The sequence below is a fragment of the Ambystoma mexicanum genome, chromosome 11 (assembly GCF_040938575.1).
Source record: "Ambystoma mexicanum isolate Mex_15411 chromosome 11, UKY_AmexF1_1, whole genome shotgun sequence".
NCBI lineage: Eukaryota > Metazoa > Chordata > Amphibia > Caudata > Ambystomatidae > Ambystoma > Ambystoma mexicanum.
In genome coordinates, this window is record NC_090934.1 from 634193417 (window position 1) to 634213655 (window position 20239).

The window sequence follows — 20239 nt, forward strand, 5'->3', positions numbered from 1 at the left end:
CTCTAGTGAAATGATCTCTGTTACTGTTGTTGAGGTGGAAGATTGGTGCATCAGGAAGTTGAAACACATTGTGTTATTTGCTGATCATAATGGAATCCTACTTAAATGGAAATCAACTAATGTACCTGATCGAAATATGGGAGGGCCTGCTGTCTAGGTTATGCTCTTGCGAGAGACAGGCATATAGAAATGATCATGGGTCAACCAGAGCAGATCGGATGTGGTACCTCTTCGATAAATATATCTGGTTTCTGGCCTAAGGCGATGGAGTGGATCATTAGTGGAAGTTATGTTGATGATTGGTTAGCCCGGCAGCAGAAAACCTAGTGAGGACCCACTAATCACTCAAATAGTAAAAATAGGGAAGCCAGTTTTGCTGGGTCTGGATCATGTGCTTGGGCTTCTAAATAATGAGAATACTTTTTGGGTGTTTTTAAGTTAAGGCTTTATTGGTATCTCATTTCAGGTTTGTAGATGGTGCCAACATTCTCCCAAATGGATGCATGTGCTAGTGTTTCGCCATCGCCTGGGCTTTCTCAAAGAATAATGACAGTCATTACAGTTAAATCTGTATTTAGACAGTGTTATTCAGTATGAACCGTGTAATTGTTGATATGCATGTATTAACAATGGGTACTTATCAGTTTTTTGTTAAAGGGGACGTAGTTGCTGATGTGGAAGAAGCCTATGAGACTATACAAAGAAAGAGCGACTGGTTACCCCTACTGCATCTACACTTCTATTTCACAGTACACTCTATTCTTATGCCATAGTCAAACATGGCATATAATGGTCCAAACTAAACAAATTTAGTGATCTAAAAACATCAATATATTCATACAAATTACAAACATTTAATCACACACCACTATAACATTGAATATAAAGAATACATAAAAAAATAATTAATGTTTTTTTTTTGTTGGGAGGGTGGGTAGTAGCAATGTGATTCAGCTGCTTTTCAACATTTGTCTCACTATAACACTGCTCTTGTGTTTCCTTTGATCTGAAAAACAATATGCATAATAATAAAACAAAGGGGCTGTCTTCATGTTTATTGAGACACGTAGATGGAGGGAAAAGGGAGAAAAGGTTGAAAGCTTGTCGTTCAGGCCGTCATGTTGTGTACACATTTTTCAACCCATGTGTCCTATTACGTTGATCTAAACATTATTGACAGATGACTGTTGGGCTTTCTTCAGGATGTTTCTTCCTCTATGTGAAAAAATGCATTGAATATGACCCCTTTCTTTGAACACTTATTTTGAGACGAGAGTAGATGGGCACTTTTAGTTATTTTTCTCAATACGAAAGTTCACTTGATCAAGTTTTTCAGAAAGGCTTGATCAAATCATGTGGCCATCTGAGTAGGATGTGCAGTACCAATGATCTTGTTTTCCAGAATGCAGTGTTTCAAGTTTCTGAAAAGCTGCACTGAATCTCAACCATCGGCTGAATCAGGGATGCCAGCTTGGGATCTCCCTCTGGTCCTCACGTCCCTTTACATTAAAAAAAAGTTGAGCAACATAGCAGGTTCTCCAGCAGACCCCTGCCCACAAGACAAGATCATCCTCACCCAGAGAAGACCGGCAGAATATTACCTGAACCTCTTCAACAACTCACTAACAACATGAACCTATACACAAGGCATATCATTGGTCTACATCAAGCCACTCCTCCAAAATCCTTTGGGAACCACTGAAGAACTAACCAACTACCAACCAATTTCAAATATCTCATTCCAGGCGAAACTAATAGAAATCTACATCTATGAACACATCTTGGAATATGAAGAAAACAACTGGTTTTTAGATCAGGCACAAGTAGGTTCCAGGCCTATGACACAAAACAGAAACTGCACTGCTAGCCATATTGGACAATCTAAAGAACAATGCAGACTCTAATGTCAACTCAACACTAATGCTACTCAATCTCTCAGTAGCCTTCGACACAGTCAACCACAACACACTCATCAAAAGATTAGAAAATATTGGGATCAGCAACAGAGCTCTCCTGTCGCTAAATCCTTCTTGACAGAAAGAACAGAAACAACCTGGATAGTGCCAATCAAGTGAGCAACTCAGAAAACAACATATGGAGTCCCACACAGTTCATCACTGTCTCTGTTACTCTCCAACATCTACCTGACTCCCCTGATTACCTCATAAATAAATATGGCCTTGCCTGCTACAACTATGCAGATGATGCTCAAGTCATCTATAAAATCAATGCCAGTGAAGAACAAACCCCAACACTCACTCACTGTCTTACTGAAATAAACCACTAGATGACTACAAACTACCTTAAACTCAACCTTGACAAAACCAAAATCATAGTCACACCCAACGACCTGTTGATCAACCATCACATTTCATAGCCCACCAAGCTGGAAAACCCACCAGAACCATCCAAAGTTGTCAAAAATCTTGGAATCCTAATGGACAACGAACTAACACTAGAACCAACCACAAGTCAACACAGTAGGTAAGAAATGTTTTGGTTTGATACCTTTTTCAGAGATTTCATGTCCCAAATATTGTATTTGTGATCTATTGAATTTGCATTTCTCCTTACTGAGCGTAAGACCAGCTTCTAGAAATATATTTAACACTTTGTACATTCTATCATCATGTTCCTTGTTATCTCTTCCTCAAACTAATACATCATCCTGAAAGCACAGGACATCTTCAATATGATGAAATAAAATGTACATTATACGTTGAAACACTGCAGCTGCAGAGATTAACCCGAAGGGCATGCTCTTACATTGAAATAAATCTTCAGCTTCTAGAAATATATTTAACACTTTGTACATTCTATCATCATGTTCCTTGTTATCTCTTCCTCAAACTAATACATCATCCTGAAAGCACAGGACACCTTCAATATGATGAAATAAAATGTACATTATACGTTGAAACACTGCAGCTGCAGAGATTAACCAGAAGGGCATGCTCTTACATTGAAATAAATCTTCACTTGTGATAAAAGCCATTACATTCTTGGAACACAATTTGGTGATAAGCAGACTTGAGGTCAAGTGTACTCATAACCTTTGGATCTCTGATTGAACCCAACATTTCTAATATATTTGGCAAAGGATGTCTATCAGGCACTATGCATTTGTTCACTGATCTAAGATCAATACAGATCCTAAGTTTCCCATTAGGCTTGTGCACTACGACCAAAGGCGAAACCCATTCAGAATATTCATTCTCTCAATAATACCTTGTTCTTCCATTCTTTCCATTTCCTTTTTCACAGCACCGCTAATTGCTATGGGAACTGGTCTTACCTTATGTACAACAGGAACAAAACTGCATTTCATTCTTGTCTCATGTCTGAAATTTCTCAAGCTTACCAGTTCCTCCCTAAAAACTGGATGACACTCTAGACGTTCAAATTGTATACCTTGATCTATGGCTACACCATTTCATCTGCGCTGGGGTCTAATCTTATTTTTAGTCTCCTCTGATGAGACCAACTCAACAAAGGATGTAGACCCTTTTTGACACATATACTTTGCCCTCTGCTGTTCTATCTTTGAATTTCATGGTCGACCAGAACCATCCTTCCAATTCAATCCATTTACCACCATATGCAACCAGCTTTACTTCAATATCTGTTAATTTAATAATATCTTTGAAATGTTGATCAAATATTATTCTTGGTAGTAATGTATATTTAGCACCAGAATCAATGACCATCTTAACAACCGAATTACAAATCTGTATGTCAGCCATAGGTTTTTCTATATCCGCATCACAATCTTCCACTAAATTAATATCTGAATTTTCAATCATAAAGGAACACCCTTCAACTTCCTCACATAACTCATCAACACAATCAATATGCTCTGCTTTGGTTTTGCACCAACTCGTAAGGTGTCCTTTCCTGTTACACCTCTTGCAAATTTTCTTTAACGCTGGACACTTATCACTACTAGCAATATGATATATGCTACCACTTCTAAAACATTTCCTCTTAATATCATTCCCTTCTCTTTTTTCATCTTTTGTACTTGAATTTTGACCCCTTCTTTCTTTTATATACTTGATCTTTCTTGATTGCTTGTCTCTTTTTGGTGGTTTTCCCATTGCCTTCTTGTGCATACATTACTTCTGGAACATCAATTGTTTTTATTCTATTATCAGCTTCTTCTCTTTTTTCTAGTTCTTTTACACATTTGTTTGTATGTTCAACATCTTTTGCAATCCTGAGAACTTCAACCAGTGAAGGATTTCCTTTGGCCCATAAGGCACCCCTTACTTTACTGTCCTTACACTTCAACATACACTGATCACGAAGGTGCTCTTCCAAGTTGGTTCCAAAATCACTTGTAGTGGCTAACCCACATAAATCAGTGATGACTTGTTCTACTGTTTCTCTATTTTCTTTTTTACGCTTCCAAAAATGATATCTTTTAAGTATGACACTGATGGACTTTTCATAATGCAAATCCGGCATTTTTTTTACATTTATCATATTCTGTTAAACCTGATCAGGCAGCACAGGAAGATTTTCAAACTGTTCCTGACCATAGTTCCCCAAACAGTGTATGTTAAAGCAGTCTAAGTTAGTGAAGTGAAAGTTGATGTTTTAGTAATGATAAAACTATCTGCAATGTCCGTAATTGGTTCTGTGAAATGGTCACCCATAACAAAAGTTGTAGAAAGGTTTCATGGAGTGGTAAAAGTGTCAGATGGCAGAGTCTAGAACGTAAACAGAGTGTGTAAGTGTTCAAAGGGTGATGTTGATTTAACCAATATGAGTGAAAATAGGAAGGTCAATTTCAGGAAAGACAAATATGAATTAAGTAACAAAATTAGTAATGATGATGCACAACATATGCATTCCAAGTGGATTAGTAAGAGACCTGCGTATTTGAAGGACTATGTTAAGTAAGACAATTTGAAATGTGATCAGTTAGATCAGTCTTAAGAAGCGTTAATTGTTCTTGTGATTTTGTAAATGTTGTATATAGTTAAGTTTTACTTTATTAGCAAATGTTTGTTAGTGTGTAAGGAAGCGAGGTGTGTAGTATCTTTGTTAATGCATGCTTTATATGCAATGTGTTTATGGTGTAGTGGTTGGCATTGATGGAACACAGGGTCATAGAATAGAGAATGTAGAACATCAAGGGAAAGATGCTACTGTTGAAGATGTTCTCACATGAATGTCTCCTTCCTATGAATCTGGTGGGTTATACAATGATTTGGAAATAAATATCATTTAAATCATAATCCTGTGTTGGCCAATACTTCAAGCATGTTTCTAAAATGAATATGAAACTCATCAAATGAAACCATTGAACAATACAACAATGTAATTATTTAATGAAATCACATATGCTTTCTAATCTATCCCTATGCAAGACGATTTTTTATTTGGAAATATTGTGAAAATTGAATTACTAAAAGCACTGACAATAAACACCATTCAGATTTCAAAGCCTGACCTGCAGGTTTACTTTAATGCCTTCAAGTTCTTTTGACGTTTTTGACAGCTGACGAAGGATGTTACTTCTCTCCAAGAAGACTTCTTTTAGCTGTTTTTCCAGTTCTTCATAGCCCTGTCTAACAAAAGGTTATCTATAATTATTACCTTTCAAAACATGTCAGTCATCTTACTATAACAATCACATGCCTTTAAATTAAAATTAGCAGTGTCAATGTTGCTTAATTGAAATACATTGCAGACAACATGTAATTGACACAACATGCACACAATTTTGTAAAATGTTTATTTGAAAAGTTAACATGCACAGCGAAATGCTATTTATGTCATTTAAAACATTTGTATGACTGCACTTTACTAATCAATATGAATCTGTTCACACAGTAGTATAGAAATGATTTTAGCACCATTGCAGATCAAATATCTTTATTTCACTGTATTTCGGTTTTCAAAAACAACACATCATGTTAAAACATTAAATACATTTTAGCACAGAAACTAATATTTTGACAATTCAGCAATTCAAAAATAGAATGCATTTCTTTCGACACCAAGAGCCAATGATAAAAAAAATAATAATCATAATTTTGTCTGTGAGGATGTCTTTTGAGATATGCTTGTGGGTACTGAAATATTTTTCTGGCTTGCTATATCTGATACGATTCTAGTGGCATTGCCCTTTAGGTTTACAAATGTGATGTAATTCACAATCATATCTGATCTTTATTTTTGCTGCATACATTCTTCAAACAAATGAGACCTAAAACAAGCGAAAGGGTGCAGAGAGTGGGAAACCAGATAGTTGAATTTGACGTAATCATTCCAAAAATGTGGTCCTCATTATACCTTTGGTGGTATCCCACCAGTAAATCCAGTGAGATACCACCAAATGCAATTAATGTGACCGACACTTGAACTGCCGGAATGCCCACCAGATTACAAGTGCTGGTAAGGGTGGGTATTCCCCATTCCATGGAGTCACATCGGAATCCATTGAGGGAACTGGTGATATTACTGGCACTGGTAATATTGGTGCTGGTAATAGCAGCATTTTTTGGTGGTGGGGTGCCCGAATTACCAGCAGCTCAGAGCTACTGGAAAATACCCTTGCCAGCAAACTTGTAGTATGCTGGTGCAGAAACATGCCGGTAAACATTATTGCCAGCATGTTATTTCCGTACCGGCATACATATAACAAGGCCCAAAAATGGTATCCTATAGTAAATATATATTGTTAGTAGGGCTGGCCGAAATTGTTAGATTCTGCTCTGCCAGGGCGAAAACATAATCTATCAGATTTCATTCTGCTCTGCTCCTCTCTCCTGTTCCATCACTATTACCAGCATCACACCTGCGGATATGTCCAGAATTTCCACACCTGACAAATGGGCTGTGAAATGCAAAGTTTCCTATTGCACACCAGCTTCCCTTCTCTGTACAATGAACACCACCGAAGCAAAGCACAAGCTCACTCAGTAATTTAGCCCAAACCCACAACGTATTTCTTTTTTTGTTTCGGATGTGAAGTTCCTCAAACGTGTTTGTCTCATATTTCACATGGGATAGACAATTTGGTTTTGCGCACCTATGCCTATGGTTTCGGGTCACGCTGAAGATCCATTTGTGATCAGATGCATGTGCTTTTCATCATGTTCAGATGCATTGATTTCCGAATGTGTTCATCCTGTATTTTGTGAGGGGTGCAAGATCCGCTTTCGAGCACACGCGTGCCTCTGTCCATTTTAGTTTTGGTTTTGGGCCAATGACTTGCACTCGAATATGCTTTGTGTGCATGCACACTATATGTCATGAGTAACGTAACCCATGCCAGCGCTACGTTTGCAATGGGGCTCAGTGAGAAATTCAAAACATACATACACTTTCCCAACTAACCACCACTTTTGTTTTCTCCCCAGGACTGTCTTGAGGGAGCAGTGGCATTGACAGAGCAAGGGGTCTGATGGGGTCGCCAGAAGACAAGGAAATTGACAGGGCAGCACTCTAGGAAAGGATAATTACCTCCCAAGTCTTTCTTGAATTACTTTTGACTCTCTCTCTCTTTGTGTTTTACACACACACGTTCCCAAGTAACCACCACTTTGTCTTTTGTTTTCTCCCCTGGACTGTTGTGAGAGAGTGGGGGCATTGACGGGGCAACAGGGTGCTGATGGGGCCTCTGTCAGAAGACAAGGAAGCTGAAATAGCAGCCTACCAGGAAAGAATAAGTACATAGTCTTTCTTGATTGATGTTTTACTCTCTCACTCTCTTTGTTATCTTTCACACACACACCTTCCCAACTAACTATCACGTTGTCTTTTGTTTTCTCCCCGTACCCGTTGTGAGGGAGAGGTGGCATTGGCAGGGCAAGGGTTGGTGAAGGGGCTCCACCAGAAGACATGGAAGCTGGCAGACCAGTACTCCAGGATACAATAAATACCTACATAGTCTTACTTGACTGTATTTGACTCTCTCTCTCTCTCTCTCTCTCTCTCTCTATTATTCTATTATACACACGCACACAAACACTTTTCCAACTACCCACCAAAAGAGCTGCGCAAAGTTTCTGAGTTCTCAGTGCAAAACCAACAGGGATCATAAAGTACCATGCAAAGTTTCTCCTGCAGCGGTGTGAAAGTAGCGCGAATTGTGTCAGAAAAGAACATAGGTCGGAAATAAAAAGCAAAAAGGTTGTTTGTGCCGATGGGCGAAACTAGCACAGATCGAAACCCGCACAAATGCTTCTCTTTCTGTTGCAGGAAACCAACAAAAAACAAAACAGCACATGGTTTTGCCACATGACACAAAACAAAACCTGAACTGGTTTGATGTTTCATTGCACACATAAGCGTGGAGGGTCACAATATGTACTTGGGTGGGCAGTGGCTTGTTTCTGTGGATGAAATCGGTCATTGGTTCACGAGTTTATACACATATGATGCAACAGTCATTGATTGACATTGGTGACTAAGGCAAATAGGATGGGGGAGAGAGAAGGGAAGGAGGCAGATTTCTGTGAAGGGTCAACAGTAGAGGCTAGGTCAGGTGTGTGCAAACTTTGGCTCTGCACATGTTTTGACTACAACTCTGATCACCCCAAGTCAGCATAGTAAATAACAAGTGATTATGGGGATGTGCTACAACACATTTGATGAACCACTGATTGCAGACCTTTGCACCAAGAATTCGGAGTCATATTTGGAGTGCCTGTTGATCATTCAGTTAGATACAAGTTGTGCTTTAAAGAGAGTGGTCTCAGAATTGTTTGTCAATTGCAGAAGGAGAAGATGCAAGAATGAGATACACATTGTGGTGCACTCTACTTTAAACATACATGTTGACTATATCAGCAGCTCGAAAGTACTTAACTATTTGCTTCTGCTTTTTTTCCGAATAAATACCATATTATATTGGAGAAGTCAGGCTGGAAAGAACATACTTAAATCCTGTGAATACGAGCCATCACAGCTTGAAACCAAACCACCTGCCCATGTAGCATCTCAGGCAAAGAATGAAGTCTGATGAATGTTTTTATTGTTCCTTATTTTTACACAGTTGCAAAATGGTATAATAAATGTGAAAGATCCATCAAAATACCAAATTTTAATGTAATGTTAAATATTTCGATTAAATGCTAATGATCTAATGATTTTGTAATAAATAAGGGAAATACATGCTCGATCTTATTATAATCCAGGCGATTGATTATTGTTCGAAAAATAATTCAGCTTATTTTAGCTAAATGCTTTGAATTCAACTTTAAACTATTCCAGTTTTGATTAGATAGTTAATTTATATTGCGTCCATACACAAGTGTTTCAGGGTGCGACGAGTCAAGAGAGGGGTACGAGGAAGGATAAAAAACAATAAAAACAAAACGATGTTACGAGGCCCAGTGGCATTGAGAACGTGCAAGTGCAGGCAAGAGGGCGGGGGAAGTGCAAGGGGTAGGGGAAAGCCTCCCTTTCTTAAGTTATACACATGCTCCCTCAGGAGCCATCGGAGCGTCCTGTTCCTAGAAAAGGGCATATTGTCGTTGAGTCAGTCGTGGAGGAATTTCACTAAAACAGACCATTCCCAACAGTGTGTTTGGTTTATGAGAACTTAGAATTGAAGCAACTACTTTAATAACCCTTTTGTAATAACACAATGTACACGATCACAGATTCTGATTGCAAAATTCTATATTTTGAATTGAATATTCGAGCAGACGAGAGCATTCATGTTAGTGTAGTGCATATTATTGTACCAATAACGTATCAGCAACATATGTTATGCCATGTTATGTTACTATGCTGTTGTACTGCACTAAATTATCACCATAGTAGTTTCAAAGTGCTACATCTGCACGTGGTAACCAGACCCTGCTCTAAGCAATATCATCGAAAAGAGGAACGGAAAGTGAAAAAGATGCAGGGAGTGAGTTCGGTAAGAATACATGCTTGTATTTTTATGGATGTGTGTTTGTCAATTATCGAGATTGGTGACACAGTAGAGTATGTGCTGTGATAACAGACATACTAGGTTTAGGAGGCAGTTTATTTCTGTTACGCCAAAGCAATTCAACTGACTGTGTTGTGTTTGAGAGTGGCCATTCAATCAAGCTGACTCAGTGCAAATATTTGCTCTGTCCTATTGATCAATCAGGTGATGTGTTGCATCACAAAGCCAATCAACCTGATAATTGTATTGTGGGTACTTATTAAGCGTGGCCTTTGCCCGGAGGCATCTTGGTGCTCCTTGCAGGGGGGTGAGAAGAGGAAATGAGAAAAGATGGGTTTTCAGAGCCTTACGGAAAACAGGGTGATTAACCTTGGCCCTGAGAGGGCATAGCAGGGAATTCCATAGCCAAGTGGCTACTACCGAGAAGGAGCAGTCCCCAATGAGACTGAATTTAGTCTTAAGAATGTCGACTGGACAGTCATGAGTAGATCGCAGAGCCTGGCCAGTGAAATACATCTGGAACTGGGCTTGTAAATATTCAGTTCACTGACCATAAACAGCCTGGGGCACCAGAGAGAGGGGTTAGAATTTGATGCATTGGGTGACCAGGAGCCAATGAAGTAGCTGAAGAATGGGAGAGATGTGGGTAAAACGGGGGGAAGAGGTAGCCAGCCTTGCAGCAGAGTTTTGAAGGACCTGTAGTCATTGTATAATATAGGCCGGTTGAGCATTTACAGTAGTAGATAGAGGAGGTTATGAGAGCAGAAACTGCAGGGGCATGAAGCTGTGCTGGGATGAAGGCGAGTACACACCAAAGAAGTTTAAGCTGAAAGTAAGCCTGCTGACAAACTATGCCGACTTGTGGCTCCATAGAAAGGGGGGAAGAAAGTTGCACCCCCAGATCTTTAACAATGGAGACTGGCGCAGTAAAATTACCCAGGGAATAAGGGCAGAGGTCATAGGTCCAGAAAGAAGATGATGAGGGGGGCCACCACCAGCACCTCAGTCTTTTCACCTTTCAATTTGAGCCAGTTGTTGCGCATCCATTCCTCCACGGTCTCCAGACAGACACACAACCTGACACGGAACCTGTGCGCTGACTGAGGAATGGAAAGGTTGAGGCGGACCAGGATCTGAATGTCGTCAGAATATGATTAGGAAAGGAAGCGGTGGGATAAGATAAGTTTGGTCAGAGGTTGAATGTAGGCGTTAGATCGGATCAGGGAGATGGCAGACCCTTGGGGAACACCACAGGTGAGCTACGCCACCTTAGAAAGGAAAAGAGGAAGGGAGAGGTTTTGATGATGGCCCGAAAGAAAAGCAGAGAACTAGGTGAGGACGGTGCCTGAGAGAGTGGTCCCTGCCAGGCGACCTAGCATGACTCCATGACCAATAGAATCAAAGGTGGCAAGAGATCAAGCAGCAGCAGAGTAGTAGAGTAGCAGCAATAAAAACCACAGCCTGTTATGCCAACTCCAACACATTTTCCAGCACCCCAAATATTTGCTCTGTTCCTCCAATGCAATGTATGTAATTGTGTTGTGTGTGACTGCACATATTTAATCAAGCAGGCCCAGATCAAACTGCTTTTTTAATCCTACAGCTCAAGCATGTCGTGTGTTGCACCACACAACCATTAAACATACCTCTAATGCCCATCTCCTTTGATCACCATGTGCATAATTTGTTTCTGTTCCCCACAGGCATATCAGTTCAATTCAACCTCTTGTATGCAAGTGCATGCTCAATCAAGCTGTTGAAGTGGATATAAGAACATTCACAATCATGTGTTCTTACTATGTTTCGCTAAAGGTGCAGGCTTGATAGCAGCCACAGACATTATATGGCTTAAAGCGCTAGGCGTCTGTTGAATTTCACTTAATGACTCACACCTTGCCATAACGTGCTTTTTCGATGTTTAAAAAATAAACCTCTTGGGCGCAACTTGCATGTGACACAGAGTGAAAGGACATAGCCAGATAATTTGCCTCAGTGTCTTTAATTATTCCGTACGGGTTGCCAAATATCTCGATGGATAAATCTTGCGAACATGCTAGATTTGTGAGAGGCTGCAAAGGCTTAACCAATTCTAGCAACTCAGATAGTACGACAGTACGAGCATTGGTCACATTGGTAATAAGATTATGTTTTTTAGAACTGAGTTTAACAAATTTTCTAGCACTAAGAATTGAGTGCATGATGTAGAGGAAGTCATATAGACTAAACCATCAGCCGAAAAATTTGTCAAATGCACAGTAGGGGATGAGACTGCATCCTTCTCCGATTGTGCTGATTATTCTCAGGCAATATCCTAGAGGAACATGCTGAAGAGTGTAGTTCAAGTTCTTAAAAAATTGAAGTTCATTATGGGTGACAATGGACTATGCAGCTGTCCTTTATTCGCAACATACAATATGCCACTGTGCAGCATTATTTGGGCGACAGCCAGAGTACGAGTAGGTTTTGTAGTATTAGGGCCGATGTCACGGCCAGCTATAATAGAAATGTCAGATGCTTGAACACATGGGCCAGACGAAATTTGAGAAGAGGCAATCAAGTTTAAATCCAAAATGCTGTTCGCAGGCTCAGTATCAACTTCAAGTGATGCCACTTGTTTAGTTCCCAAAATGTTCATAGAGGAAGATCCATGGCGAGACACTGTGGCGGGGGAAAGTCCAGACTCGCTGAAGGAGCGTGCATGAAAGAATTTGGTGATTTTTGTGTGGCCAGCAGCCAATTTCGCCATATGTGCCTTAATGATTTTCGAGAGGCATCCTCTATGCTTCCGTGAAGCAAAGGAATGGGACACACTACCACCACTCACTGATGAACTAGGGGGTGAGAGGACTTACAGTATGAGACACTACGGAAGAGGAACACGTCGTGCTGAGAATGGATGACACCAATCACAGCTCAGCCAAGCAGCTGGATGACGGTGTGATGGTGATGGCCTTTGCATGAGCATGCTTTGTGTGCATCGCTGTTGCACCGCTGGCGAGACGCTTCATTCATAGGGATAGCTGAATAGGCTGATTTGCCACACAGTCACTGCTCAGATTTCTAAAATATGGTGTCCTTGCAGCTTCAAAGCAGCACAGGTAAGGAACCGTTCAGCAAAGTATGCAAGGCTTCAGCATCTCAGATGGAATTTATTTTCAGATGGGGCGGCTCAAAAGGAGAGTTAAGACCCACAGTCACCACTCAGCTTTCTGGAATATGGAGTGCTTGCAGCTCCAGAACAGCAGAGGAAAGGAACCGGTCAGCAAAGTATGTAACACTCAAGCTGCAATTTCTATTCACCAGGGCAGCTCAAAGGGCGGATTAGCCCTGCAGTCACCACTCAGCTTTCTGGACTATGGAGTCCTCGCAACCTCAGAACAGCGCAGGTAAGGAACCAGTCAGCAAAGTATGCAACGCTTCAACACCACAGGTGCAATTTATATTCACCAGCGTCGGCTCAAAAGGAGGATTAAGACCCACAGTCACCACTCAGCTTTCTGGAATATGGAGTCCTCACAACAGAACAGCACAGGTAAGGAACCGTTCAACAACGTTTTGAAGACTTGGAAAAGGAACCCCTTTTTGAAATGTTTAGGTATGTCTCTTATCTCGATAGTAGCATTACAAACTGAAGTGAGAAGGGAAAGCCAAAGGTCCGCCTGCCCATAAACCATATTATTGTGGATTCTGTACCCCATGGCTCTTCAGTGGGTGCTGTTTCCTTGGGGTTGTTTGGACCTCTTCAAGCAATATTGTGCCCAGACAGAGAGCCTTAATTCCAAGCTCAATGTCTTGGTGGGAAATGCAACTGTCAGAATAAGAAACGCCTTGCCAGTATGCCATTGTACCGGATTAAGGAAATGGACCAAGGTATCCAGAAAACAAGTTTTGCTGTATAGCCGCATTCTATTTCATTTTTATTGAGAATTTTGGTAAGGCCGATTATGCAACAGAATTGTGTTTCAAAGCGCCATTATAAATACCCAATGAATACATAAATACATTTACCTCAACTTCCTTTACCCAACCTAAATCCAAGGTGGACACATTTTTAGCTCTTAACATCCATATGAGTCTGTATTATTCACTGCTTGAGCCAACATATTCAATTATTCCAGCAATTCCTGTTTCCTGACTGTTAACACTTTTTTATATGCTGCCATAAGCGCCCTACTATTCACAAGATGTATTGGAACTTCCTTAAGTGTCCTTTTTGATTTCTTAAAGCCCACCTTAAGTCAGAACTGCCTACTAATACTAAGTTACCTTACATTTCCTTATACACAGATTTTCCACCAAGCCTGATACACATTGGGCCTCATTACACGGACGGCGGTAAGGGTTAACGGTCACCGTTAATGGCAACGGTGACCGTTAACCCTTACCGCCGTACTACGAGGTCCCTTTGCGGGTTGGAGGATTTGCAGGCGTTAAAATCCAACCCGCTAAGGGACCTCGGAGCTAATTACGGCACCGCAAAAAAAGGGGATTTACCGCCCCTCCAACCTTGGAATGGGGCGGTAAATCCCCTTTCCGCCAAGGCGGTGCCGGTATTTTACCGGCATGAGCCATGGCGCTAATAGCGCCATGGCTCACCGCCTTCCGTGTAATGAGGCCCATTGACTTGAAGTGCCACACGACCACCCTAGGTCCATTGCCTAGCTTACTGCATTCCATGATCTCAGCAGAGCATTTATTGTCAGCTTTTTGTATAAGTGTGCACCATTGTTTCGAATCCACCTTATGGGCTTACCACCATTTGCCTTGTCTCAATCACATCACCGAGGTTCCTCTCCTCAACACCCCACCCACTCTCAGTACTGCTCCAATGTGATTGTGATCACTTTGCTGTGTTGCCATGAGAGCAAAGGTGTTGGCTAGATGCTGACACTGAATTGGTGCTACTATATCATCAATAATACTTTTGTTGCAAACATTATCAAAGGTATATTCCCCTTGAATAACTGAGGTATTCGGGCATTCACAGGCCTATAACCACATTCAAATAGAATGTTCTAGAGAATGGGCATCTTATAAAAGGGTATATGATCAGACAATGATGTGTCGGGTATTTTATTAGCCCTGTCCTCCTCCTCATCATATACAGATATTAGACCCAGACCTGTAAGGATATTTGGCGTGTTACAGTACAGAGTACAGCACTACTACACAGGTAGCAAACAGCACAGAGTACAGCACTACTGCACAGGTAGCAATTTTTTTTCGCAGCACCACCACAAGGGTGCGGTGCATTACTATATGGGTTACCAGATTAACAAGGAAAGACAGGCTATTCAGTCAAAAACGATTTTAACATATAAGATGCAAATCTATTTTTACAGTTAAAAGCACACGTGCTCATTTAAAAATGCGCACTATTTTTCACCTGAAATGCCTATGGTGCGAGAGACACATTTAAAAATTAACAGCTAACCCATTAACCATTAGCCTGACTAATAAAACCTTATTTAACATAACCCACTAATAAAATGTGTTCTCCACTGCAGAATTAGGCATACTCTGAAAGCCATTTAAATGTGTGTGCAGATTTTTTTTTCTTCTCTTCTCTGCCTGCTTCTCCGTGTTTTTGTGCACAGTAACTGCAGGAAGAAGGAAGTCAGATTTGCAACAATTGCAAATGTATAAGCAAAGCTATTGTTGAGAGTAGGAGGATGAGAGATGATGGATTTCATTGGGACACGTCATACAGAGGGCTGAGATGAAAGTTTTAGTGGGCAGTATCGGGGAAAAAGACAGGCAGACATTTTTCTGCACTACTGGGGAGAAGACCTGGCTGTGGGACTCCTGACTGAATGCAGATTCCTGCGTCCTGCTACAGTCAAGATTTGGCAGAGCTGGGAGGAAGACTTTTTCCTGGTTGGAGGCATTCCTATCTGCAAAAGCTAAGAATTCCAGGCAATGACCCCGGTTTGAAAAGGAAAGGCGATCCTTTTACTGGGGTTAATCTTCAAGGGAACCACATTCCGAAGGAGAACAGCCGAAGAAAACTCTGAACAGATAAGGTAATTACATAAGCGTGGGAGCCGTGTGTGCACGAAAATATGCAGTCAGTGTAGGAAAGGGGATTCCTGTGCGTGTCTTAATCAAATACCAATGTTGCAATTTGAGTTCTGTTCTCCGCCACTCTCTTTGCAGTGTGTCATAGACAATGCTTTTACTGTACCATTTTATTTATTTCTGTAAAGAATGAGATCGTGTTTAAATGCAACTTTTATAATACAGAAAAATATTTGAAAACAGACGGGTGGTGTATTTACTATTTACCATTACAATGCCGATGATGTGGGGAGATTTTTAAACAGTGCAATGGTCATTTTAAGACAGATGTGTGCATGTCAGAATCAGTATGAATAATTGTGAGTGACTGTAGCATAGCTCGTTGGAGGTACATGAGCCAACGGGAAGAGAGACTCTCTGAACATAGCTCCCTACCGTATATAAGGTAGTGGAAATTACCACAAGACTACCATATATAGCTCTCTGTCGTAAATAAGTCAGTGAGTTCGCCCATGGTGGCACACCAACACTATCACTGAAAAATGTGGTATTCCTAAAATGTAGGTCTGAGGTCTCTCTAGTGATCACACTAAAAATCTAAGCAAAGATAAGGGATTCTGGACATTGGGGCCACAAATAAAACAAGGGAATTATGCTCACCAAAATACCACCAACCACGTATACCAAATATGCAGGTCTGGGTGCTGAAATAATGCATGTCCATTGTATTATTGTTGCACATGGCCAAATCTGAATACAAAGAGTGATTATTGCTAAGCTATTTTTCGGCGGTAATAAAATACCGTCAGGCCCCAAATCTCCACAAAATACCCTACATATTTATGGTGCGTTGCAGGCCGGGAAAGTGATCCTAGAGTACCTACTGGGCGTGGCAAGCGTGTCTCACACTGCCATTTGCACATTAAAGGGAACCCATTTTATAATAGCAGTGTGCCACTAAAAACGAATTTCAGAATGTCACCAAGGGAAACCACATTCTCAGATCTAGTGCAATATTTAGAGGCAAAGTTATTTGCACATGGGAATTGGTCTTCGAATAGCACGTTAGAATGGAGTAACCGCATTCAGGGTGAGGTGCAGAAAGAAAAACTAGACAATATTTTTGCAGAAGGCAGCATAATTCAGGTCTGCCTTACAAGATTAATGAATGCAGCCGATAAAAGTGCAGAGAAAGACTGTTTAATACGGCTATGCGGCAAAATATGGTTTATTTTAAACAAGTCCCTGCGAATGCAAGAGAATGATACTCAGCTAATTAACAGGTTAAAGACTGAATTAGAGGGGGCAAGTAAAAATCAGGAAATGTTGAGAGCAGAATTGGATGTATGCCAAAAAGACATGCAATTAAAATGCAGAGACTTTGATACTCAGTTATCCAAAAGCAAGAAACAATTTGAAGATAGTGAGCAAGAATTGGCACACTTAAAAGCCTTAGTGGATCACATTAGGCAGGATAAAGATGAGGTTGTTTCAGAAATGCAGATTTTACAAAAAGAACATTGCGAAAAAGAAGGTGATCTCCAGAGTGCAGAACAAGAAATGATTAAAATGATTCAAGAAAGAGACAAGAGAAATAAAGAGTTCAATGAATGCCAAATGCAAATGTGCGATATGCAGGAGGTGATTAATAAAATGAATGATGAAAATAATTATTTGCAAAATGAAGCAACCAGACTCCTTAAAAAGTGTAAGGACTTAGAACAGCAAATGTGCATTCCCAGGTCCCAGGAGAGGCGGCAGGGTACCACATTCAATGGAGTGGAGGTGAATTCTAGCTATGCCCAAAGAGCTAGTGCTACAGTGGCTGGGCCGGTGACTGAACTTGGTTGCAGCGCCCTTGGGGGATTTGATACTCCCATTGGGGGCAGTCACCAATCTCATACACCTGAAAACAGGATTGACTCACAAAATAGTGCAATTCCATGTATTGCAACAAGTAGCCCCATAAAAATAATGAAATCCATTAAAGCCCTGATCAAACCATTTAAAAAGGGAGGTGAATGCTGCATTGAGGATCACTTAGAAGCGGTGCATGACATTTTTAAAGCACTCCAGATACCTAAGGAACAGTACAGACAATATTTCCATTTAACTTTAGATGCCCCGACGGCCAGCATCATAAGGGGATTAAATGAACAGCAGAATATGACATGGCTGGAGTTTGAAAAAGAAATTAGGCGTCATTTTTCTCCTTTTCAGTCATTGCAGGAGGCAAAGAAAGTCGCGTACACAATTACTGCTGGACCTAATACATCCCCTCGCCAATTTTTACAAGACTTAAAAAGAGCATTCTCTCGCTTTGATGTATCTTTTGACTCAAATTCCAATGAGTTTAAAACCGCATACTTCTATGGGCTACAGAAAGACATCATATCCCAATTGGTCCGTGAATTTGACCGTGACAAGTCCCTTGAATGGATTGTACATCAAAGCACAAAGCTATATGAGGTACTCTATTGTCAGGGTAGAGAAAGTGATAAAATGAAAGATACCAGGCCTAAATCTAAAGAACCCTCAGCCACAGTAATGGAAATCAGGTCAGCCAAAATGTCCCTTGAGTCTGCTCAAAGCCAAGGTAAAAATAATGTGACACCTGAACAAAGGGGTAATCAACAAAGATCGCCATTTCCTGTACCAATGTTCCAAACACATGATCCTAGTAATAGAGAGAGCTACATCAGCCCTAGATATTTAGGGGATAGACCCCGGGTAGGATATCGGCCTGATATGGCAGGTATGAACAATAACCAGAGACAAAATCAAGATCAAAGAAATGATGGTCCCTACCAGTCATTGGGGACACAGAGCAGATTTGATCCCAGCACCATGATATATGGTAATCAGGATAGGCCCCGATATGTGGATCGATTTACTGATAATGGAAATCAACATAGGGGCCAGTACCCACAATCTGAGAGACAGGACATGAGGCAAAACGTGAACTACAATCCACGCCAGTACAATGATTCCCCACCAGGGGACTATAATCAAAGGATGGGTGCAACCCGCTCCCCTCCACAAATGAATCAAGAGTTCAGAAACCATCCCAACCGACATCAATCACCTGAGAGGTATCAGAATAGATCCAATCAGGGGGAAAACAACCAATATCGACCTAGGCCACAGAAAGAGGATCCTAGAGAGATGGAAAGGTTCCAGTGCCTTGAGGCCCAAGTGAAAATGTTAGCTGAGCAAATAGGAAAGCTCTATACAGCGCAAAAACAACCTTCCAAAGAGGGGGCTGATGGCCATAGCAATGACCGGGGGGCTTCCGAAAAGTGACTAAGTACTCATGATAACTGCAGTGCCAAAATGACAGATTGCTCTGATATAATTTTGCATAACGACTCTGAGATGCCTAATGGATTAAAAATGAAAGTACCAGTAAATGAAATTGTGATAGAAAGTGCAAATACTTCTAAAAAAGAGGTACGGTTTAACTTAGAGCTAAATAAAACAGTAAAGATTTGCACAAATGAAAAAGAAACATTAGGAATTCCAAAAGAACAAAGGAACAGATTTAAGAAAAATGACTCATGCATGGGGAATACCAGTGAACAGGGAGTAAGTGGGGATGCCATAGCTCCTTCCCTGGGCAAGCAAAACAATGACCAAACACAGACAGAAAAAGGAAATACTCACAAGGAGGGTACAAGTCAATCACCTGAAGAATTCTTTGAGCCACATATTTTTGAAGAGGCTGAAAGGGCTGGTATTACACTAAATGATCACAAATGCACGGAATTAAAAAATGACAAATTGCTGAATGATGTTGTTACACATGTTCAGTTGGAAGGTTGTAAGGTGGTCTCTGATGTTACCCAGATGGATGGGCGAACAGTGGCCACACTCCAAAAAACCTCTGAACATGGAGAAATGAATAAAATATCTCGCACAGAAATGGGTAAAAAGGAGGGAAAAATGTCTTTTCATTTACCAATGTGCTTAGCCAAAAGTCAAAAAGACCTGAGAAAGGTGAGCCCTGAAATCAGTAAGAATTCACATTTCTTATGTGTATTAGAGGAAGTTGAGGACAGATATTATGCACCCATCACTGTAGAAGAAAAATGCCACACCTTCGCTATGATTGACACTGGCGCACAGGCCACAATTATGTCCAAGGAGCTGGTAAAGAGTATCAATGAAGGGAGGCCTCCACAGAGTCAGATCACAGTGAAGGCAAATCAAGGCCCAGTGCATAACTTTAATGGGGAGGAGGTGCCCATCATAGGTGTAACTGAGGTTGACATAAAAATAGGAAAGCACAGAATGAAACAAGAGGTATTGATCACATCTATTTGT

General features: G+C 40.7%; 1 protein-coding gene across 3 annotated transcripts in view; it reads right to left on the reverse strand.

Moving 5' to 3' along the window:
* Positions 1–20239, reverse strand: part of LUZP2 (leucine zipper protein 2) — a 1804399-nt gene that overhangs the window by 1178778 nt on the left and 605382 nt on the right. For all 3 annotated transcript variants that reach the window (XM_069623501.1, XM_069623499.1, XM_069623500.1), the window contains exon 2: positions 5459–5576. In XM_069623501.1, the coding sequence (XP_069479602.1) occupies positions 5459–5576 (118 nt within the window). The remainder of the gene's footprint in view (positions 1–5458; positions 5577–20239) is intronic.